Source organism: Akebia trifoliata, chromosome 3 (genome assembly GCF_017979445.1).
Source record: "Akebia trifoliata isolate Shusen 1 chromosome 3, ASM1797944v1, whole genome shotgun sequence".
NCBI lineage: Eukaryota > Viridiplantae > Streptophyta > Magnoliopsida > Ranunculales > Lardizabalaceae > Akebia > Akebia trifoliata.
In genome coordinates, this window is record NC_141377.1 from 36583139 (window position 1) to 36607543 (window position 24405).

At 34.6% G+C, this 24405-nt stretch overlaps 1 protein-coding gene across 4 annotated transcripts; it reads left to right on the plus strand.

The window, feature by feature from the left end:
• The first annotated feature begins 10132 nt into the window (after positions 1-10132).
• UVR8 (Regulator of chromosome condensation (RCC1) family protein) lies at positions 10133-24199 on the plus strand. 4 transcript variants are annotated; one of them, XM_086434830.1, is made up of 13 exons: positions 10244-10280; positions 10429-10535; positions 14737-14923; positions 17060-17206; positions 19253-19334; positions 19750-19905; positions 21040-21213; positions 21450-21521; positions 22647-22718; positions 22881-22999; positions 23374-23459; positions 23550-23602; positions 23904-24199. In XM_086434830.1, exons 2-13 carry the CDS (start codon positions 10457-10459, stop codon positions 23991-23993), a joined length of 1317 nt encoding a protein of 438 aa, XP_086290956.1. In that variant the 5' UTR covers positions 10244-10280; positions 10429-10456; the 3' UTR covers positions 23994-24199. The 4 variants fall into 4 exon arrangements, with proteins under 4 accessions (XP_086290953.1, XP_086290956.1, XP_086290954.1 ...); XM_086434828.1 differs by lacking the exon at positions 10244-10280 and adding an exon at positions 11828-11893 and having other exon boundaries at positions 10325-10535; XM_086434827.1 differs by lacking the exon at positions 17060-17206 and having other exon boundaries at positions 10133-10280.
• Positions 24200-24405: the final 206 nt, after the last annotated feature.

A 24405-nucleotide genomic window follows, 5' to 3' on the forward strand; every position in this document is an offset into this window, starting at 1 on the left:
TAACTGTGATGTTTCTCCTTGGCAATGGTACCTTGGCCTTTTATAACAAAAGCTCACGCGCCATCTCAAATGTCAACTCCCTTAGTTAATTATACATTCTTCTTCCCTTTTCTATTAATTTTTTAAAGAAGTAACCGTTAGTGTGAGGTGTTGGGCGGTGTCATGTTTATTAACTAACACACAAGGTCAAATTATATGTGGTGGAAGCCCACAACACAAGCATTCTTCTTCTTCTCCAGGTGCGATTTTCCTCATTTTTCCATTTTTTTTTTCTCTTACTTTTATTTTATTCAAGGAAAAGCTATGTATTAATATCTTCAAGATTCATGCAAGGAGAATAATGTGGAATCTATAGTTATCATTGAAAAATAAGGGATTGATACCAATCCCGAGGTCCTCATGAACTGGTGCATTTCCCAAGTACAAATTACTAGAAGGCTCCTCCATATCTATGGTAGGAGTTCATTAATTCTCAAGTTGCTTAGATTCATCTCGAGGTAAAACCTGTAAGATTGTCATTAAATTTAATTTTATATAAATTTTATTCTCACTCGATTCCAATTTCCCGATAAATCATTATGGCCACTTTCAAGTTTTATGAAAATTTTTCATTTTTCCATCACACCATGCAATCTGATCATCTGTAAAATTGACAGTGCAAGAGTTTTTGAACAACTCACGGTTGGATTATATATCTGATTGGAAAACCTGAACCATTGGATTTGACTTCAATGGCATGAAAAATTGTGAGCACAACAATAATGGGTTTCCACTAAATAAAGTTTCCAAAATTTTCTTCTAATTTCTTTTATTTTTATTCAAGAAAATGATATTATCACCCTTAAACATCATTTTTAAGTCATTCTCACATAGTCCAAATTCTAAACCATTGGAGGTTCTTTGAGATTCTATAATGCTAACGTCAAAGATCACGTAGCGATGTTAGCATTCCCCATATATATAGAGAGAGAGAGAGAGAGAGAGAGAGAGAGACGTGTTCAAGGGACATCTAAAACTGATAAGTATTTTACACAACCATCCAAATCCTGTCCCTTTGTCAATATTTTCTACAATACTGTCAAATGCCATTGGATCTTGTAAAATGGATGGCATCCAAGCAATGTAAAAATAGTTGTCACTCATAGAAGTGCTCCGACACACACACACACACACACACACACACACACACACATATATATGGCACCTCAGCTATACAGTGAGATTATATTGGCACCTCAACTTTTACTTATTACACCCCAATTATTAAATTATTTATCACACCCCCAACTAAAATTAACACACTCCATTTAAAATAAGAATTAACATTTTCATATCAAAATTTTCTTCATAGTACTTGCACAAGATCACAAAACAAAAAAAACATGAATTGCTATTATCGAGAATAACCATTAAAAAGAACAAGTTGACATCAACGATGATTGTCTACTCCGACCTCTTGATGTTGATCTTGTGTTTCTTGCCCTTTGATGGACAAGAAAAAATCCAGTCCTAATCTTCTTTCCTAAAGTGAGAGAATGATATTATTGCACTATTAATTTTGGATTTTTTATATTTTGTTGGAGTGTAATAAGAAAAAAAAAAAATTATTTGTTTAAGTTTAGCTTATATTTTCATACTAATTTAAATATATATTTTCAACAGAAATTTATATTTTTTATTTTTTATTTAATTATATTTTTTAAGATCTCTGCCGACTACCATTCATTGAGTTGACCAGCCATATTATCTTGTTATCCTTTGACTTTTTCACATGGACAAGCTTTTGTATTATAAGAAAGGGTAATTAAAATAATAAAACTAAACTGTGGGTGTGGTTTGAAGGTTAAGGAAGGAACAAAGAAGACTTTGATAAACAAATCTATCATCAAAGACCTATTATATTACTACATTGTCAACTCTTTTATAATTAATGCAATAATGTTATAAAATATATGCATTAGGAAGGGAATGATTTTGAAACTCAGAATTAACAAATCTGACTTACCATACAATAAGCATCGTGGTTCGTACAGATGGTGTACCATTAGCTTTTTAATGGATTCTATTAATTTCTGAATAATGTAATAATGACCCATACGATGCGAATACACAATTTTAACCATCTGATCAATATCAGATTCAATGTATAGATCGTATGGTCAATACATTATTGGATTATGTGATTCAATGTATAGATCGTATCTAGGCATTTGGATCATTCAATTTGAGCAGTTTAGTCTTAGAAGTTAGAACCCTAGAAATATGTTGGAGATATTTCGCTAATTAATTAAATATTATGGAGATTTTCATCCAAAAAGCTATTTTTTTACGTTTTACACGGATTCTTGCCAAAGCCAAAAATCAAAAGTCGATCTGGACAACTGCGGCTTCTGACTCATTTTAATCTGGGTTCTAGCTTTTGTGCAAATCCGGAAGTCAATTGCATACCAATGATAATTTGACTCCAAAAAGTACTTTGGGGGGTACAGTTCAAAACTTTGATCAAGAGCCGTGCTGAACATCATATCGCACATCTTGACATGAAAGTGTGTATGAACCATAGATGCTTTTTAACTCGTATCTCGGTGAAAAACATCTATCGTTCCTACACACTTTCACGTCAGGATGTGCAATATGAGGTACAATCTTGAGGTTACTTCAGAATTATTCTTTGATCAATTATAGACTTTTGAGCATCCATACACGAATCGGATCAATGACTCGAATTAGATAAGATCACATCACCCACCACCACCCAATCATGAATCTATCCAACGGTGGAAAAGACTCGATTAACCATGAACATTATCTAAGTGAGAGACAAAGGAAAGGAATCAACCAAGGTGGTGAAGCATAAACCCATGAGAAGGTATACTAAAAACAATTTAGGGACTTATAAATGCTTCATGACAAGCTGTCCTGTTGAAAAATAGGGAACTTAGTTGAAAAGAACATGGGTTTGGTGAACAAAGTTCAAGGTGATAGTGTGATTGGGAGGTGGAGAATATTATTGATCAAACTTATAAATAATTAGAAATATTATTAGGGTTTCTTCTTCTTCTACTTTTTTTACCTTGTAGGGTATGGTGTGAGGGTCGGCAATTAAAGGTCATTAGTTCATTTTCCCATGCCATTGTTTCCGGATAAGAGCCTTGGGGGTGGTGACATTGAGTAATATTCATGTAAGGTGGTGGGGTGGTGACTCCCTTCCTTGAATCTCAAGTTCTAACCCTAATTTTATGGATATAACTACCACCACATGGAAAGGAGTAATGGCAAGTATAAATTAGGGTTTAGCGTATGGTGAAGAAATGGTCTAGGGTGTCTGCACATAGATTTGGTATATGGTCTTTGTCGTTCCTAATATTTAATCAACTTCATTAAATTATTTATCATTATTTCTTAATTAATATTTCGAAGTAAATATTAAATGTTACGAGTCATTGAACGTGAGTCTGATTGGTTCAATCCATATTTAACTGGTGTAGTTCATTGAAATATAAGTAGTATATATGATCTAATCGAATTAAAAAAAAAAAAAATTTAAATAATTAAGTATTTAGAAAGTTAACTTTTTTTTTTTTTAATGTTCTAGTCATTGTTTCGAGAAATTCAAATCAAACACAAACTAGAAAAGGTCGTCGGTTCACTTAAAATGACTCGATTCAGATTGGAATAGCATAGTATCATTTAAAATAATGTGAACAAATTCAAAATCAATTAATTAAAACAATTATATAACTAGCTAATGTTGGAATCGACGTACGGTTTGATAGCTATATTAAGATAGAAGATGATAATTATTTTGTGGACAAAATAAGATATGATTGAAACTAATAAAGACGCCAAGGCAAATTATAAGTCGTAGAAACATTAGATGTTTCTGATCGAGAAAGAATTCAAGGGTTTGGGGAATCATGAAGATATATGTAATTTGGAGCAATAATTTAAATATTAATGAAAAAATAACTTGCTAAAATATTAAATATTAAATATTAAAAAATTTATAAATTAGAAGAGAACAATTTAGTTGATTTATGAGTCGTGCTGGAGTGACCTCAAGATTGTACTCGATGAAAAACATCTATGGTTCCTACGCACTTTCACGTCAGGATGTGCGATACAAGGTACAATCTAGAAGTCATTTATAAATAAGATCAAAGAATGACTTAAGCTTTATTGTTTTTGAAAGATATCTTGTCAACAAAAAATTCGATAAGAATGATGATTTTGATATACGGATCTCTAGGCATACAGATACACCCAAACATTCCCTCCTCCACTAGTATGTAATATATTAGTAAACTTAATGTCTACAGTATGAATAGTAGTAAAAATGATTAAATAAAATAAATAATAGAAAACTAAAATGACATACATTTTGAAAAGCTTGCAATATATGTCTCCATCAAGAAAGGTAGACTTTGAAGTTTTGTAAGAGAAGATGACCTCATTGATATTTGTGATTGTGACTTTGATTTATTAGATTATTAAGCTAATAAAATCACTAGATACTAGTTTATTTTTAGTATATCTATGGAATAAAGTTTTATCATTTTTATTTGGGTATTTCGCAAAAACAACCCCTTTTTTGTTTTTAAGAGAGTTATTATTTCCTCACCAGTTGGTGTGCAATTCTATCATGATTTATATATGAATTGTGTGGCATTAGTAAATGTTGGTGTGGAAATATCAGTTCTTTTTTCTGAAGTAGTCCTAATATTTATAATTTCGTATGAGAGTTACCAAGGAGATCACATAATAAATACGACACATGCTAATATTGATTATTTTGTTCATTTATTTAAATTGAAATTAAATGGAAAAGATTAAGTCCAACCGATAGCGATTCAATCAAATGCCAAATATGCATGAGTTGCCTTCTAGGGAAAACCAAAATCCTACCATTACTCTCACTTAAAATGTCAAAATCGAACATAAAATTTACTTTTTAAAGATCTTATATGACCAAGAAAGAATAAAAACTTAGGGTTTTCTGACTCGAAAATTTTCACTAAGTCGACGTGGCAAGGACACAGAACCATAGATCTTTTTCTTTGGGATACATAAGGAAAAAGATCTACGAATCTGTATGCTTACCATGTCAACTGAATGAAAATTTTCTAGTTAGAAAATCATTAGTGTATAAACATAGAGTCGTGATTTTCTGACTCCCCCTTTACTCTCCTAACGTGACATGTAGGTAGAACTATAGATTTTTTTCTCGGGATACATAACTATACATATTTATGGAGATGTGCAATAGCGTATCCCGAGGAAATTATGTTTCTATGCACATGCCATGTCAAGACAGTAGAGGGGAGTCGGTTTATCATTATTTATAAACATATAAAAAAGAATTACGACTCCGAAGACCAAATGGAAAAAAAAAAATAATAAATAAAGGAGAGGAGAGGACTAAGGAGGAAGTGATTGTGATGATAATTGAACAGCAATCCTCATTAGATTTATTCCTAGAACATTTATTAACTCTCATAATGATAATTACCAAATTTGAAGAATTATGAAAAAGTTGTGATTAAATCTTAATTTTCTTCCTTCATTGATTGGATCGTAACCATTTTTATAACTTGTGACTTGACGAAATTGCTAATTAAATTGCAATATTTGTGATTAAATTTGATAAAATGAAAAAGATGTATTTTGGGATTTTATTGATATAAAGCATTAAATAATGAATATATAAGTAAGAATGATATTGAATTTGATAATTTTGATTAGTTGATGAATCCAAACTTGGATTCCTCTTTATTGTAATTTTTTATATAATATGTTTAACAATATTAACCTTGATTGTGATGTAGACTTGTGATTAGCTGTTGCCGACGTATAAGTAATATTAATATACATATTCAAATCAAATTTGGATAATTGACTATCCATTGAAAGGCCTACCCTTACCTGGTTGCAGGGGCAGATTTAGTAAGGAGGAAATTGCCCCCGCAGAACTTTGAAACATTTTCAAATAACTACACACTCTCAATTTTTTGAAGATGACGTGACCTACTGACTAGGTCTTCTCTCATAGATTAATTGAAAATGACCTAAATATTATTTTCTTCAACTTCTAATAAAAAATCTCTAAATTTCTCATCAAAACTATTCATCTTCAAAGCTCTTCAACTATAAAATTAACCATAGTTTGCCCCACTACAAGAAAAATGAGAGTAGAGATTTCAACTTTTATTTTAGTCTCATGTTTCATGTTTTTGTTACCATCTTGCCTTTTGTGAGAAATGGGGTCCTCCTAACAAATAATGGAGTCGTGATAAATGTACGTGTTGACACAAATGTCGTTTGTACGTGTTTGACATGGCAAAGGCACACAACCGTAGATATTTTTCTTCGGGATGCACAAACTGCGTACAGACTGTGTATGTATCAATCATTAGTCTAAATATTGTACCTAATATATGGAAATTGAGTGAATTATCATGTAAAACCATCTAGTGAAACCAATACGTAGGACTGTCGTTGGACCAGGCTTTGTAGAGTTTGGGCTGGGTTGTATCTGATTTGATGTTAATCGGGTCTCAAAATCCTAGTCCAAGTCCAGCTTGCAAGTATTACTCCTATTTATGGGCTGGACTAACCCAAAACATTTCGCTATACTTAGAATACAAACACGTTAAAATGTTAATTATTGGGCCAAGTCTTCCAAGAGGCCTAGATATAATACCTTGGTAGGTCCGAGGACTAGACAAGCCTAGTAACACTACACAAACTTTGTCGATGTCAGACTGGGCCAAAACCCGGTCCATTGAAACTCCAACTCACTTTTCACAGTAGATAGATAGTTCTGAAACAGTCCTATTCCAAGGGTTCTCAATGAGTAGAATCGGGCCCTAATTAGCCCCAAAATCCTAGCCTAGTGGCCCGTCTAATGGCTGAGCTGGGCCAAATAAAAAAAACTCCCTATTTACAAGGCCAGGCAACCCGATGAGCCCAGCTCCCAACCCTGACCCTCAGCCTGACCCTAAACATGAAATGGGCCTGAAAAAATCCCGGTCCACACTGGGCTTGTTCAAAGCCTAGTCTATTCAACCTCATTATCAATCCATCACAACCCTGTCCCAACTTCTTAAGAAAATTTCTACTCAAAGTTGTGTTATCTTCTACTTCACCCCAAGATATTAAAATATGGATTATAATGCAATGGCTCTTGAAGCCCGTGGATGTATCCACATTTGTCAAACGACGTAAAAAAATCTCTCATTCTCTTTTTTATTTTTATTTTCTATATTCTTAGTATGATTTGTATGTAGGATCTTCATCGAGATTGGGATCTCGAGGTGGATGAAAAAAATTATTTCTACAATTTGACATCATCCATGGTAATCGAGTAAGGAACCACGAGAGATAGCCATCAATGGAGGTTTTCAAATACCCCGCCGTATGCGGTGTGAAACAGTAAATAAAGTTTGGGCTAAAGAGAAAATTTACAGCAAAAGATAAATTAGCAACGACATTGCCAGGGAATATATCTATATGTCACTATGTTGTAAAAATGATGGACCACATTGATACTTTGATAAGACCACTCCAATATGATGGGAGCGTCTCAAATAAGAAACAAAAAAGTACTAATGGTGCTCAAGGACGAGTTTGCTCTGTGAAACAAAACAATTAACAATATTGTGTAGGAGCCACTGGTATGGCAACGTTTTATGTTGGTACGACAATAAATAAATAAATAAATAAATAATTGTTGGTAAAGTTTAATGGAAGTGATATTGCCAAGTCAAATCTAATATGACCACGTTTAAGGTGTGATGATCGATGACACAATTATCTCCAAATGGTCTTTTAGAATGGAATAAAATAATCCTCCAACCAGATATTTATGTTAGGGTTAGGATCGTTTGACTCTTGAGAACGACTCATGAAAAGAATAAATGATCCCAATCCTTTAAATGCAAAATTTAATGGTTGAAATTCATCCTTTGATAAGTATCTATGAGATTTGTATTGTCAAGATACTCATAAATCTCAACCATTGGATTTTATGTGTTACAGGGTTGGGACCATGTGTTTTTTTTCATGAGCTGTTCTTAGGAATCAACGGATCCAAACCCTTTATGTTAAGTTTAAATTTCTTAAAATGCTCAAGGTTTGTTGTGTCTACCAATGGACACCAAAATTGATGTGCATTAAGACCCATTATTATATATAAAAAGGGAATAAGTCAAATTCACTCACCAAATTGTACGAGCCCATTAATTACTTAGGTGGCTTAATTCATATTGAGTCAATTTTTTGTTAGTTGAGTCGACTTGACATATAAGAATGCGGGTTAATTCTGTACAAATTTGACCGAGTCAAAAATCCTCTATAGAGTAAAATGGTTTAATTTAATATTAAGATTTCACTTCTAACTCAACCAATTCAATTAAACGGTAGAGGGGGGGGGGGAGGGGGCTCAAATTAAACCCAACATTTTTGTTGTTTGGTGCATAAGATGGAAATGAATGGATTTGGTTCTTCCCAAAGAACCAAGCCTGACCTCATGTCGGTTGGTTTATCAAACAAAAGTCTTGATTCATTTTAGGAAACTAAGTCTGATTTTTAGGAAATCGTGTCAGCCCAAGTTGAATATTGGATTTGTGTTAAATAAGGGAACAAGATAAGCTCGAGAGCTTAGGAATCAATACTAATTTTCATTTAAAAATTAGATGTAGTGCTCATTCTGGTTATCTTTGGAATGATTGCTAAGAATTATAGAATTTTTGAAGACGGCTATACATCAATCTTCACCTTTGTGAGGGAGCTATTATGAAAGGATAAAATTCATTTTCATTTAGATTGTTCATGCCATATCAATCAACGCATATTCCAGTATACATATGTGGCATTGTTTGGATGAGCCTACCTAATTAGGAAAGAATCCCGATTTAAGAGGATTCTTTCCTTTTGATTAATTACTATATTTTGATAATAATGAATTTACCAATTATAATTAGATTTCCTTCTTTAGGTTTATGATTTTTATTTATTAAAAGGGATAAAAACTATTGTAAATGAGGGATACGAGGTTAATGAGAGGCTGAAGGGTTATTATGCAATAATGTAATATTAGAATACATATTATATTGGAATGATTCATAGAATCTGTAGATGTAAACATCTTTATCGAATCACATAAAAATCTTTAATGTTTTATTTTATCTTTTTTGTTTGTTTGTTATTAGTATGATTTGTGTGTGGGATATTGATCGAAATTGATGTCTCGAGGTAGATGCAAAAAAAAAAAAAAAATACTTCTACTTATATATATTTTTTTAATAATACCCTTTCAACTTTATATACTATTCTATTTTTTAATTACATTCTCCACTTTATTATATTTTCTCTTCTTTCATTTTTTCTAATAATACTTTTCAATTTTACTATCTTTCCCTGAAACACGATGCTTGTGCTGATACATACGGGCAAATTAGGTTTTCGGAGCATGTCATGACTTTGAATACAAAATGTATCCCAAATCTTTATAATTATAAAGAAGTTCATGATTTTATTAACATTGCGCCCTTAGGACACATTTTAAGATGCACCAGGGCCATTATCATAAAAAATCAACAAAATTACAACCTCATGAACACTTTAATTCTTTAGTGTGGCGTTAGGAAAATCCGGTGTGGCAATAGAATCACTCTAAAAATGGGGCGTTATCCACGTGAATCCTCATGGGTGTGTTCCCTTTGTCCTTGTCATTCCGTCAATCATGACATCGACAAATGCATTAGTTCATCCTTTCAACCAACTATCCCTGCGAGAATTACTCCAAGGAAAATGCTGAAATGACAAAAAGTATTTACTGCGATTCTCACAAGTCTGACGTGGGATGTACACATAACCATAGATGTATTTCCTCGACAAATGAGAAAAAATCATCTACGGTAATCTATGCATCTCTACGTCAGAATTGTGAGAATCGCAGTAAATACTATGTCACCTCAGCACTTACTCGAATGTTCCTTGGATTATAAAAATGAGATGAACTCCTAGAGATTCTAATCAATAAATATCCAACGGCACAAACCACGAATGACGTCGACGCCAATTTATTGGAAAAATAAAAAATAAAAAAAAATATGTGGTGGACGTTGAAGAGAGCTATGAAGAGGGGCCGTAAACTACGGTGTTATTTGACTGCGAGGAGAGAGGTTATGTTATCTTACATTGAATGCGAGTCGGTTCTCCACCACATGTTTCATGTTTTGGTTCGGTCGTCAGACGCGGACTCGGACCACTGGTGTCAGGTTCGGACCCCACTTCGCCTTCCCCACGATTTAATTTTTTTTTTCAAACTTCTCTGTAGTCTGCCCTGCACATCCTCTTTCTACAATCCTTCATAAATATCTTTCTAGGTTTAAACAATCTCTCACTCACTCACTCTCACATACACAGAGTTGTAGAAGTGGAGGGAGAAGAAGAAATGGCAGAAGAAGTAACTCGACCGAGACGCCGAGTCATACTCATCTCGGCTGGGGCTAGTCACTCTCTTTCTCTTCTCTGTAAGCTTCTACTGTTTCTGATTTTATCTTAGTTAGGGTTAGCGATCATGATTGTTGGTTCAGTTCAGTAGAGTTGGTTGACTTAATGTTGCTTGTTCTTATGATCATATATGTTAGTTCAAATGTTAGGTTTTTTAATTTATGTGGTAAATTTTTTTTTTTTTTTTTACACATTATTTAAAAAGCTGCTTTGATAATTTGCTTTCTTCTTTATAAGAAAAAGAAACATTTGAATTTGGAAATTTTGTTTACTTGCAATGTGATTTGTGTCTGATGTGGTGATGAACTTGAAAGCTAAGTGGCCAAGTGGGAATTTTTGATCATTGTGTTAAAAAACTTTATCAATGTGAATCATCCACTACCTTGACACGACTCGGTCGAGTCGACCAGGTTTTTTATATAAAATAATTATCTTAATTAATTAATTAATTAATTTAGATGTTTGTTATCTATATAAAATATAGATTTTATGATTGAACATCTATTAATTCACCTTACAATAAGAAAAAAACTATAATTATTTAATTACAAACATAATATTAAAGAAATTTAAATTGGTCTGACTTGTTTGAGATGAGATGACTTGGACGAGTCAACTCAGTATTGCTGAAGGACGAGAAGAGGGGATACCTGATTTTAAAACCATGCTTTGAATGGGTTGAGTGGAAATTTCAAGCCAATTGATTACATGGATTTTTGAGCTCATAGTAGATCATCTAGAGCAACACCAACTGGTCTTCAAATCTCTATATTTAGAACTCCAACCGGTCTTCAAAATGAACATTTCATCTGTATATAACTGTTCACATCTTCAAATATAGAGCTGAGAGAGAATTTTTGAAGCCAAATTTCTATTGATGTTTACCTTTTTTAAATGCCTATTCTGGGGGATAGTTCTCACTAGGTACCAAGGGGGTACACGTGGAACTTAGGGATTCGAGTTTGGTATGGAGGTACGAGGGTAAGCTTAGCGGCTTGGTCACAAACCAACCATAGGTTTAGGTCTCGATTGGAGGAAATCAGGGATTAGATCAAAAGGGGTTAAAATTCTGGTTAGGGAAAGTCCCAAAAAAGGAGGAATGTATGGGAACCGGATATTTACTAGATACATTCCAAATCACCAATGAAGATCTTCCTTCTAAATCGGATAAAGGTCAAATCAGTAATAGGATTTAAAAGGATCCTAGGGTTTCATCTCTATAAATAGATGGATAGAGGTACTAAAAGGGATGAGTTCTCCCCCCTCTAAATTTTACACTATTTTTATACTAAGGTTTTGACTTGGGTGTCAGAGAGGTGTTGTTGCAGGTACACTCAGGGACATGAGGAGAGGAGATCGTGTGACATCGTCATAGACCGTAAGATAGTGCAAGTTTTTGCATCTACACCTATCGTATCTCCCATTTTTCATGAATGTCAGTTTTGACCGTTTTAATGGAACATGTTTTAAAAATCATTTTTCCCCTTCCTATTATATTCCCCTTTTAATTTTGTTAGCTAGTGAATGGTATTTTAGAGAATGAATAGTGATTTGAAGATGGGGTTGGTTGGAGGTCAAAAGTGGTTTGGAGTCTTCAAAATGTAATTTGAAGCCTTGGTCAGGAGTAGCTCCGAGGATACTTGATCTTTTATGTTTATGTAAATGTTTCTTGAGTGACATTGGGTCTGCAGCTTGTGTGGAGCCAACTTGAACTAGTGTCTAGCTTGGCCCGAGTGCATGTTAACTGGGGTTGTGCTCGGGTTAGGATTTTCCAAGCTAGACTTGAAGTCTCGTTGCGCTTGAGCTGAGACCTTGATTTGGCTTGGCCTCACGAGTCAAAGGGGACAAGTGATGTAAAACGGATTGCTCTTGATTTTCTAGAGAAAATGGACCATAAAAAGGCAAAGAGAAGAGAATTTTCATGGCCGAATCAACCCATCTAGATCTGGCCTACTTGACTTAGTTTGACCGAGTCAACATAGTTTGATCAGCCTGGTTCGGGTTGACTAGGTTGGGTCCATGCTCAACCCAATTTTGATTTCAGTCCTATGTGTTTAATTTTTCAGTAATTTAGAAGTTGTTTAATTAGTTTCTAGTTCAACTTTAGGAACTTTCCATTTTGTGTAGTTTCTAGTTTGTTTTTAGGTTTCTATTTTTTTAGATTCATTTTTATTCTTTAGGCAATAATTAGAATTGCTTTTAAGTGTCCAAATTGAGTTATAATAGGTTTAACAAATTAGTAATATGTCATAGATAGATCATGAAAGTTACTTTTTTTAGTATTTTAGAAGGTTTCTTAAGTTATTATGACGAAGTTATTTATAGAAGGAGCTTCAAAACCGAAATTCAATCAATTAAAAAAGATATTAATTCAATTCTCTTTTCTCGTTTAATTACTTTCTATCTCTTTACTTTATTTTATTCCAAGATATCGCTTATTTATCAATTGAGTTTATTGATTCACACATTTTTGCTACGTCAACAAGACAAACACATTTAGGTGGAAACCACATGACCTAGATGGTGTGGTCCATATGTCACAAAAGATGATGTTAGGTGGTCACATGTCACATGACCTAAGTGCTTGTGTACCCCTCTCCCATGGCCGTAACATTGGCCGTTTTAAGGACAGTACTTGGCACAAGCTATGGTCTTGGGGTGATACTAGAGGGAGTCATCACAAGGTCCTTGAGTATAAGACACACCATGGGACAATACCTGGTTTGGAGATTGGTAATGTAGGTCCATGGTAGTGGTCACTCGAGACTTGACAGTATGAGACATCCTTTTCAGAAGTCAAATCATTGTTTGAAGTTTCTAATGTTAGTATTGAGTGTTGGATCGACCCTTGCAAGTGGACTCGCTAGTCGCACAAGCAATATGTTTCTTGGGTGGTCTTTGACTAATATTGTCAATGTTGAAATCCTTTCTAGAGCAAGGGATGCAAGATGAATAAATTTTTGTACTCTTGTGAGCCACACCTTGTGGGATTTTCCTTGGAGTACTAATGGCATGTTTGTAATAATCTTGAGAGCTTCATCTCATGTGATATCCCCTCGATGCCTTCCAAGTGATGGAACACTATCCTTATGATTCTCATGTGGGGTTAGAATCTCAGGTTTCTATTTCATTAAGCCGCGTTTTGCGAAGTGCTATTTAAGGACGATAGGCAAGATAATCGAAGACCATGAATAATGATGTACTTGTGAGAGGAGCTAAGAAATGTAAATACTCCTTGGAAAATGCCGCAGTCGTGTTAGAGGTATGCTTATTTGTGGGGATAACGATTGTTCCCTCATCCTCTTTCTCATTTAAATTCTCAACACTAAAGAAAGAGTGATCACTTGGACAAGGATTCCTGGCCTGGGATTGAATGAAGGTGGTGTTTCGGATTGCATGCTGCAACTCATGGAAGAGTAATTTCACCATTGTGAAGGGTAAGAATATGGCCTATGTGCCTCATTCTTTGGTGGAACATCCAAGAAATTTCTTTGGTGGTGCAAACCAACAATGGCTCAAGGATGAGAAAGAATTTATGGAAATGACCAGAAATTACCGAGAAAGACACTTCTTAAGTGCTTCAAGACTGAGTTTGGTCAAGTTGATTGGTTGTGTGCAATGTTCCATGGCCAAGTTCATGATAAAAGTCGGGTGATGTTATGTCTGTTCCGAATTGACAGTTTGGCATACAATAGTATTGGAGTAAGCAGGATTTATGCAGGCTGTCAAAAGGTGGCATCTTCTAAAAATGGGTCTTCATGTTTTGCATTACTTTTTTGCTATTAATTAGAAAAATAATAATAGCTTCTTTGGGAGATCTCCCCTTTTCACTAAACCATTGATATTCTGATTTCTTGTACTCCTTTTGAGGTTTGGGGATTTGAGATTTGTTCTTGTTTGCTTGTAGTTCCATGCTATATGGTAAAAGACAAACTATTTGTGGATGCATTTTTATTTTTCTTCTCCAAAACTTTACAAAGTTGTGGATTCTTCTATTGTCAATAGTGGCACATTTGATATCTATATCATATAGCTTTAGTTGGAACATCAGATAACTTTTTATTACAATTTACAAATTAACTATACCTTTAAGGACTATAATTCACACAAATACATTGTTTATATTACCATGACTTCTTAGGCCTCTTAGCATTCGGTATTTTAGCTAAGAAATTTGAGGTTAAGTATTGATCAATTTCATATTACTATTGTTTTTGATAGCTGGCAATGTCGTTTGCTCCTGGGGACGAGGAGAGGATGGACAGTTGGGTCATGGAGATGCTGAAGATCGACTTTTTCCTACTCAAATGAGTGCATTAGATGGGCATGAAATAGTATCCATTACTTGTGGGGCTGATCATACAACTGCGTATTCTGAATCCCAGATGCAAGTATATAGTTGGGGATGGTGTGTTTCTCTAGCTTTTATTCTTGGCAGCCCTTTTACTTGTTCTTATTTATTTTGCAACTTCTATATATCCAGCATGACCTTGTCAATATGCCTTTTATATATTTTCTTTTGTTTTGTCAAGAATTATGTTATTTGCAGTAGAAATCATAAGAGTGCATATGCAAAATGATTTTTGTTAGATAATTGCTAAATTAATAGCTAACTAGAGGGAAAAGGTGGGCACTTGCTTAAACAAAGTTTGTAAATATAGAAGGTGACTTAACTAAAAGTTTCTATAAACATTTTCAATATGTAATTGTTCTTCTCCTTTTCTCTCTGTGTACTTCACCCTATGGAAATCTATCCAAGCCTCTCTGTGTGTGAGATCGTATTTCCCCAAACATGTTACCTTAGTATTAGAGATGTCTTTCTGGATATTTGGCATGTAGTTGGGTGTTGGTACTTCTCTGAAATACACTCGTGGTTATTGTTTACCAATTTGAACACTTCAAGTCGTACACTTTTCAGTTAGTATTGCAAACAGGAAATCTGTGATTTTGGTGGATGTTTGATTTCAGGAAATGATGAACTTACAGCTTTTTTGGTGTTCTTCTCAAGGCTCCCTTCATAATTCTCTTGAATTGAGACACGGTCTAGTAAAATAAGATGTCATGCACCTCCATCTTTACTTCCACTACGTTCAACATCTGAGGTTTTTTTTTGAACTCCTAAAGTCCCCTATTGTTCCTCTATCTACTTCTTTTAGAGTTTATTTCCCAATTTACCTCTATAACACATTTCATATCCTCTCTCGATCTTTTTCTTCTTTTACATTCGATGTCTACGCAGTTTATTTAAACTCTAACCAATTGCTACTTTTTTGGTACATCAGATGTTACAGTTTTCTTGAAGACTCAACACCCCCCCTACGAAAAATAAGGGCTCGTTGAGCTTGGAAGGAAGCTCTAAAACCTAACTTAAGGCATTTAACAAAATTTTAGTCGTCCATCTAAAGTAACATCAATATTTTTCTAATAATGATTAAAATGCCCCTTATTTTGTTACTTTTATTATATAAAACTTTCAAGGGAATTTGATGCTCAAAACAATTCGTTTCGAATGCATCTAACGGCTTCTTAATCAGATATATGAATAAAAACTACAGCTCAGAATTTGACGATATCTAGACTCAATGATATTTGAGAACCCTCACCATTTTTTTTAGCATCTATTCTTGTGGCTTTAGGTGACTATTTATCTTTGATGGTTAACCATTCGATTTAGAAGGCTTACCACTTTGGTTTACACCAACAATTCAGTTAACCAGGAGAATCCAATTCTTTCCATGCCTGTATGGGGCTTAAAATGGGTTGGGTTCGAGCCAGATATGAATATATCCATATCTGGATTTTTTTAATTCGGATCCTACTAGTTAAAACCATATTTGAACCATTTTATTTTTACCAAACTCGTATCTAGATCTGATCGAATTAATTGGTTCGGGTTGGACGGGTCAGATAACTTCGAACCGTTTAAGGTTATTTCAATAAAAATCACTAAAGGTGTATGACTTGAACTCAAGACCTTTTCCTTTATCGAGGGAGGCCTTAGCTACTGTGCCTAACACTTGCTGGTTGTAAAAAAAATACCCTGAAAAATATAATATATAACTTACAAAGTAATATATCATTAAGATCTATATGGATATAGGGATGGATCCGTATCTAACCCGAATTCGACTTAGGTCAAGGGACATCGACCCATATCCGACCCATTTTTAATTCGGATATACTTTAAGGAACCAAAGCTACTAAATTCGGATTCAGATAATATCCGACTCATTTTAAGCCCTATGCCCGTATTTGCATCAAATATCATTTAGTCCTAAAGTTGTAGATAATGATGATGATTCAACTTCAACCCTTTTGTTGACAAAACTCATATATGAAGTGTATTATTCATTTATGATGGAAATGGAATGAAGTGCAATCTCATGATTTTTAATGGTTATGGGGCTAGTTCATTTATAAGGATCAAAGAGAGAGGAGGTAGAAATATATGATTTTTAATGTTTTGTTGGAGCCTTGCTAGCATCAGTTGTGATTTGAGTCTCATATGAACTTGTTGGCATTTGGTAATTGTTTGTATTTGTAGGGGTGATTTTGGAAGATTGGGTCATGGTAACTCTAGTGACTTGTTTACTCCTCAACCAATCAAAGTCCTCCAAGGTTTGAGGATAAAACAAATTGCTTGTGGAGATAGTCATTGTTTGGCAGTGACTATGGAAGGCGAGGTGCAGAGGTTGGTACTCTTCTTTGGTCCACACCTTTTCTCTTCTTTATTTCTGAATTAAGATCAAACACCTGAACTTTACATAAATGGGGTTTTGTACAATTGGATAATTTGATCTTGTACCATGTAAGGAAACTTGACCCACTGTTGGAGTAATCAAATGTTTTGTCATGCTTCCATTACAGAAACATCTTGTTCTCTGGCATGTTTTTCTTTTACTCAAATGTGATTTTGACGATGTTTCATGGGACATATAGACGAGCCATTCAAACCCAAAGTTGGATCGCAAACATAATGATTACATTATAGTCTTTGCTTCCACCTTCATAATGCTAAAGTTGTGGTATAAGAAATTTTCCTGTTTGTGTATGTTTCTTTCAAGCTGTTTTGTTGTCTCTTTTTTCACTTATACTTTCATTGTTTGAAGATAATAACCATGCATTCCACTTCTTATTGTACTTGGATGGTCATTTGGAATCTAATTTATTAGTACACTCGTGCGTGTATTATAGGTTAAACAACATAATGTTGGGATTATACTTAATGTAGGTGGTGATCTATAGATTGTGAGTTAGATTGATGATTTGGTGGGACATGATGATAGTCCTACTCAGGGTTACCCAATTTGTTAGCAAGGTACCGAACTGTGAACCGGTTCGAACTGAACCAGTTCGCGGTACGGTTCGCGCTGAGTTCATGAATTGCAGCGAACCAAACGAACTCTTTTTTGCTTCAATTTTTTCACCTCTCCCTCCCCATGTTGATACTAATTGAGATATCCCCTAAAATTTTAAACTGATAGCCGCCCATTTGACCTAATTCTTTATTAATTAACCTCTGGAAAATGACCAAATGCCCTCATCTCTCTCTACCCCTACGAACCGGGTTCATTCTCTAGTGGCAAACCACAAACCGCGAACCCATGAATCAGGTAACATAGGTCCTACTACCTCACTGGGTGTGTATATCAGTATGCTCAAGGTTGCACGCCCCAGCTGCATGTGGTATTGTCATTTCAACAAACAAGAGTGACAGAATAGAGAAAATAAATTCATGATCCAACTCATCATCTATTATTGTATACACCATGACCTAATTACTAGGTTCAGCAACATAAATTTTAGTTTTTCATTCAACTCTGTCTTGAGCCATTCCTAGAAGAATATTAATAAGATGTTAGTACCTTTAATTTTAAAATCTAATTAATATGTAGATCCCGAGCACTTATTATGTTTTGCAAGGGGCTGTTTAGCAAAATTTTGGAAACTTTGATATATTTTGGATAATGGGTCAGTAAATGGTATTTATCACAATGTTAGATACTTTTGAGCGTGATTGTTGTGTGGTTAAGCATGATTATTTATTTGTTATTTTTTATTTAATGGTGCCAAATTGGGAGGTTTGTAAAGCCTTTTGAGTAGTAATATTAATGACCTCAGATCAAAACCCCTCATTCACTCTTATATCTATCAAAGAAGGATGATGACTTTTCGCTTTGACTATTTGTTTGTAATCTAACTAGATACTTTTGTCATACTGTGGGTGGCCATGTAGAATTGGTTTTCGTTACAGTTGAGTAGCCTCTCGCAATCACATTCTTTTATCGATTCGAATTAGAAGTGATTTGGAACCTTATGGAATAAATGTTGGGACCCTGAAACATTGCTTCTGATGCATGTATAACGTTGCAAACTTTTTTTTTCCCAATAAATAAATCTTTGATGGTACACAATTTGTTTAATAATTAATTTATTATTTGAACATTGCATTCAATATGTTTTGGGAAACATTCTGAAATATTTTGAAACATTTCAAAACGGAATGTACTTCAAACCTGAATGTTTCATTGAAACCTTACAAAAAGGGGGATGGAAATTTGAAACATGACCCTATCTTTGTTAAATGTCTTTATCACATTTTTAAATAGATGGTGTCTTGGAATCCCACATTTTTCTTGTTTAGTTACTTTGATGCATAGCTTGTGTTTGTTTACTATTTTAATAATAATTATTATTTGCCACTCTTTATGCACTGATTTTATGCATTATTTTGAAGTTGGGGGCGAAATCAAAATGGGCAACTTGGTCTTGGCACCACTGAGGACTCGCTTGTGCCACAAAAAATCCAAGCCTTCCAGGTGTTTTAGCCTACTCTTTTCTTTTTCCAAGATATTCAAAAGGTTATTCTTTAGCTTTTTTGGAAGCAATTACTAATTAAAGAGAGCTTGAGAATGGTTGTGTCATAAAGCTGCACCTTATGGTACCCATATCAACCTAGCTGAAATCAATAGCTAAGAAAATTAATTTTTATTACCTATGCGAAAAGAAAAAAGAAAATAGTTTCTATTGGCAACAAAGATAGATTTGTTGTCACTGATAATGTATTCTATAGAAATCTATGGACCAATAGTTGTCATTTTTGTTTATCTCTGTTCTATACCTACCCCTCTCAGGGGCTTTTACATCTGGTATTGTAGAATAGGTGAAGATATTAGCATCGTCTTTGAAATAATGAGTTATACTTGTATCTAAATCTTCTAGTGCCTGTTTTAGGGAATAGCTGTCAAAATGATCGCAGCTGGAGCTGAACACACGGCCGCAGTTACCGAAGATGGCGAACTCTATGGTTGGGGTTGGGGAAGATATGGGAACTTAGGTTTAGGTGATAGGAATGATCGCCTTGTTCCTCAGAAAGTTTCTTCAGGCAATGTATGATTACTACTACCTGAGATCATTTTATTTTGTCCACTATTGTTTGCAATCAAAATTTTCTCACCAGTTTTTTTATGCTCATTGACAAGCATATATCTTTACTTGATTCTGCAGATAATTTTGTCTAGATGTTGTCTTTAGTCTAGATTTTATTGTATTTGTACATAGATGTATTTGCATTATATGCTATTCCTGTTTGGGACAACATGAGCATTAATGAACGAGACAATGAGAAGAAATAAATTCTTGAATGTGAAGGCACAGAATTTGGGGAGAATATCTGAGTACAAGACCTATTATGAATGTATGTTTATAATATACTGCAAGAGAAACATGCACAACTGTGCTCTCAGAACTCAGAATTTAAGCTTTGGTTGTGGTATGAAACTAGCAACATGAATCAATGTTGAATCAAATATCAATGCATATGGAGAAGGACCTGTATTTCTATTAATGATTAAAGACTCATTTGGGTTCCTGATTCAGTCTGGAGTCTGGACCAATATTAGTTCAAGTCTGTACCAGCTTGGCTGAGTTGCTCAGTTGTATGTTCATACGCCCAGGCTTGCATTAGTAGCTCTTGGAAGCATAGCAGTAGCAGGATTTCTTTATTGTTTGATATGCAGGATCCTTAACCATGTCTTGCCAAATTACAATATAAATTATAAGGACACTAAGATGGGATCCATAGCACAATATAATTTCTAGGGCTTAGACCTATAGCTCAGTTGGTTTGACACATTGCAAAGCAACTTTTTGAGGTCATGGGTTCAAGTCCAGCTTACCTCTCAAACAAAAAAAAAGATTGAATCCATGATGTCTTGTAAGTCGTATCACCTAAACTTATACCAAATATCAATTCATAAGGGGAAGGATCTGCCCTGTTACTACCAAATTAGTTCAAAGAAGGTTCTAGCATCAATAACTCACTTCTCCATTTCATTGAGATACAGATTGGGAAGCTTGATCAAAACACTGCAAAGCTTTATACATGTAGCAAGTATTCACATTAAAATCTGATTACAGCCCAAGTCTGAATCGTTGAGATATGCTTCTTCATTGTTTATTATTTCTGTGGCATATTATTGCTGGTTTTATGGCCACTTTATAAAATCTTCGTTAACGTTTTAGGGACAGAAGATGGTTCAGGTCGCATGTGGATGGAGACATACAATATCTGTTTCCTCATCTGGGGGTTTATACACCTATGGGTGGAGCAAATATGGTCAACTTGGACATGGTGACTTTGAGGATCACCTCATTCCTCATCAGTTGGAAGCCCTGCACCAAAGCTTTATTTCTCAGGTAAAATCTCTTCTCAACCATTGCACCTCAATCCTTATCAGTTGGAAACATTGATTCCTATAAACAAGCCGTATGCAACTTGAAAATATTGTACAAGATTGTTGTGAAAAATAGGTCTTTAAAAAAATGTATACATTTCACTATGATGCATATGCTTTGGTGTACTTTACCGGTTATATTAGTCGTTGCTTACTTGTTCACAGTTTACGTGCTTAGTTTGGTCCAAATCTTTTCAGATATCAGGTGGTTGGCGACATACTATGGCAGTCACATCTGATGGAAAACTTTATGGCTGGGGTTGGAATAAGGTTGACCCTTTCATTTCCCTTTCTCTGTTTTATGATTCCTTCATGTACTGCAAGAACCAAATCCAGCTGATTCATCAAATGTTAAACAGATTATTATGGCTAAATGTGCTATAGGAGATATATTGGTCTTCTTTAATTGGCAAAAATGAATTGAAAATAATTTAAAATATAAAATCAAAATAAAATTTGCTCTTAGAAATGGTTTAAGAGTAGTATACTTTTGTGTTCACATAGACTAACACAACTGAAAAATTCCATTACCGAAATTACATGAACCAAGTGTTCTAAGTAATTTACCATTATCTTGCATATGGCAAACATGACCCCATAAAGAGGAAGGGCCAATAAAAATTGATGATCGGGAAATATCTCTAAGTAATCATTTTCATTTTTCAGAAGAATGAAAAGGTAGGGTACAATTTTGGTACCATGATGATTAAGAGTTTGAGGAGTGCAAACATAAAGTTTGCACTGATCCGCAGTTCCATATTGTTCCGTGATTCCATATTGTTCCACGGCCATGTTACAATCTTTGATGCCATGTAGATTAAGAGTTTGAGAAGGAGAATAGAATAGGAGATTGGAGGAACATTGGAGGAGTCGAAATTGATTCCAACCCTAGCCACACAATCTATTATATATCATAACCAAATGACAAAAGGAAGAAGAAGATGATATTACCCCTACTAATAATGACTTAATTAACATATTGCTCCTAACAAATAGTTATGCCTCATACCTGCTAACATGCCCAAGAACGCGACAAATATCAGGGTGTGTAATGTTAAGATAAGTCTAATATATTGACCAGACTCCATCCTGTAGTGTTAGTGAGATGTTTTATACCTTTTTATAATTAATTATTTTCTCTATTGGAAATTACTGTGTGCAGCTTATACTCTAATTTAATAGCCATATCAGAAGCATACTTGATTTAAGAGATAACCATAACTTTATTGCTCCTGGAAACTTATATTGAGCATCCTAAATCTTTCATATCCTTCATTTTGAATTTCTTGTTGTTCCCTTTATTTAAGTACTGTATACTGTATCTGCATCAGACTTGTTTGTTGTGATCTCTGGCCATTTCTTGCTTCTAATATTTTCTATATGTTTTCAATACAGTTTGGACAAGTTGGTGCTGGTGATAATGTTGATCACTGCTCTCCAGTGCAAGTTAAATTTCCAGATGAGCAGGCACGCGCTTGTTCCCCTATCTCTTTAAACTGGTTAATAAGATAGCTTCTAAGCTCTATTACGATTTTCTACTTGGGATTCCACTTTGAGAAGGATTTGTTCTAACTTAAATCTCTCTGTCCTTGACCATTTTCTTAAACTTTTTTTTGGGTTCAATGGCAGAAAGTAGTTCAGATCTCTTGTGGATGGAGGCACACTCTTGCTGCTACAGAAAAGCAAAACTTATTTTCTTGGGGTCGGGGTACAAACGGACAACTTGGCCATGGGGACAATATTGACCGGTAATTGGGTTTGCACCTACTCCAATGTTTGATTATCTAAGTATATCATCCATGCCCGTAGTTTTGTGTATTATACTATATAACTATGTAATGTGTTGATGTATGAGACAAAATCCAAATTGCTTTTTTGCATGCACAATGCTTCAAAAAGATGTGAGAATGGATTTGTGTTCATATTCCATAGTACTTGAATTATGTTGCAAGAGAGAATATCTACAAAACATGAATTTTGGATGTAAAATAAATATTGTTTAGGTTACCCATCTATTATTATTTTGATTGGATCCCCGATTACTTTTTGATTGGATTCTATGCATTGGTGCTAGAACAGTCACCTTCTGCTAATGGCATTTCTATTCTTTTGGAATCTGTAGAAATATTCCAACAATTATAGAGGCTTTGAGCGAGGACGGATCTGGTTGCCAACAGATACAATCCTCAAAAGTAGAATCTTTATCAGGTATCATTCTCTTTCTCATTAGTGCAAAATAGTTTCTAATGATGTGCATCCACCTTGTCGGATTTACCAACCATCCCTATTTTGTGACAGCTAGGACATGGGTTTCACCAGCAGAGAGATATGCCATTGTTCCCAATGAAAATGTGAGTTCAATTTTGTAGTAGCTTTTCTATCATCTGATTGGAGAATAAATCTTGGTCTTGGAGGCTATCGACCAAGTTTTCCGCTGTGAATTGGTTGCCTCATTGACTTATCCAAAAACTGAGGCATCTTTTCCAAGATCTTGAAAACTCAGCCAAGTTGGCTGTTGTAGGGCTGGTTTTGGTGCTTTTAAAAAAAAATAAAAAACTAGGTGAAAATATTGCAGAGTTATGCAATGAGCATTGATTTGAAGATCTTTAAAATGAGCCTGAAGTGGATGAAGAAACTGAATTTTGTGTGTAGGTTGAAGGACAAACAACAGTTGTTCCAGTTAAAGGCATTGGTAGTGATGTAAGTGTCCCAGAGAACGATGTCAAACGAATGCGTGTCTAAACCCCGAGACTTCCTCGAAGCATCCATGGTCATTAGCAGGTTTGAATTCTGGGCATCTCTTCACTGAGGATTGGTCAATTACATTACCGACAGGTTGGACGTTTTTAATAGCTTCATCATTGTAAATACACGTTAGCCTTTTGAAATAAATTAATCTGTGGTACTTTTAGTAATGATCATCAGGGTTTTCGAGCCTTTTTCCTTCATTTTATAGTATTGTTGAAATCAAGGTTTAAAATCTCGGCTCGAGCCATGTTTCAGTCAAGAGAGAAACCAATAGGGTACAGAGTCTTGACCCATACATGCGATATTTTGAATCATGAATGAAATGTCAGGTGCCAACTTAGCTAAGTTGGTAAAGGCGTGTCTGAGTGTTGATCTCACGACCTTGGTTCAAACCTTGTTGAACCCA

Coding starts and splice junctions, on each gene's coding strand:
- UVR8 (XM_086434830.1), top strand. CDS start 10,457: ATGGCAGAAGAAGTAACTCGACCGAGACGCCGAGTCATACTCATCTCG. Junction 21,214..21,449: donor ACCAAAGCTTTATTTCTCAG/GTAAAATCTCTT, acceptor AAATCTTTTCAG/ATATCAGGTGGTTGGCGACA. Junction 21,522..22,646: donor ATGGCTGGGGTTGGAATAAG/GTTGACCCTTTC, acceptor TTTTCAATACAG/TTTGGACAAGTTGGTGCTGG.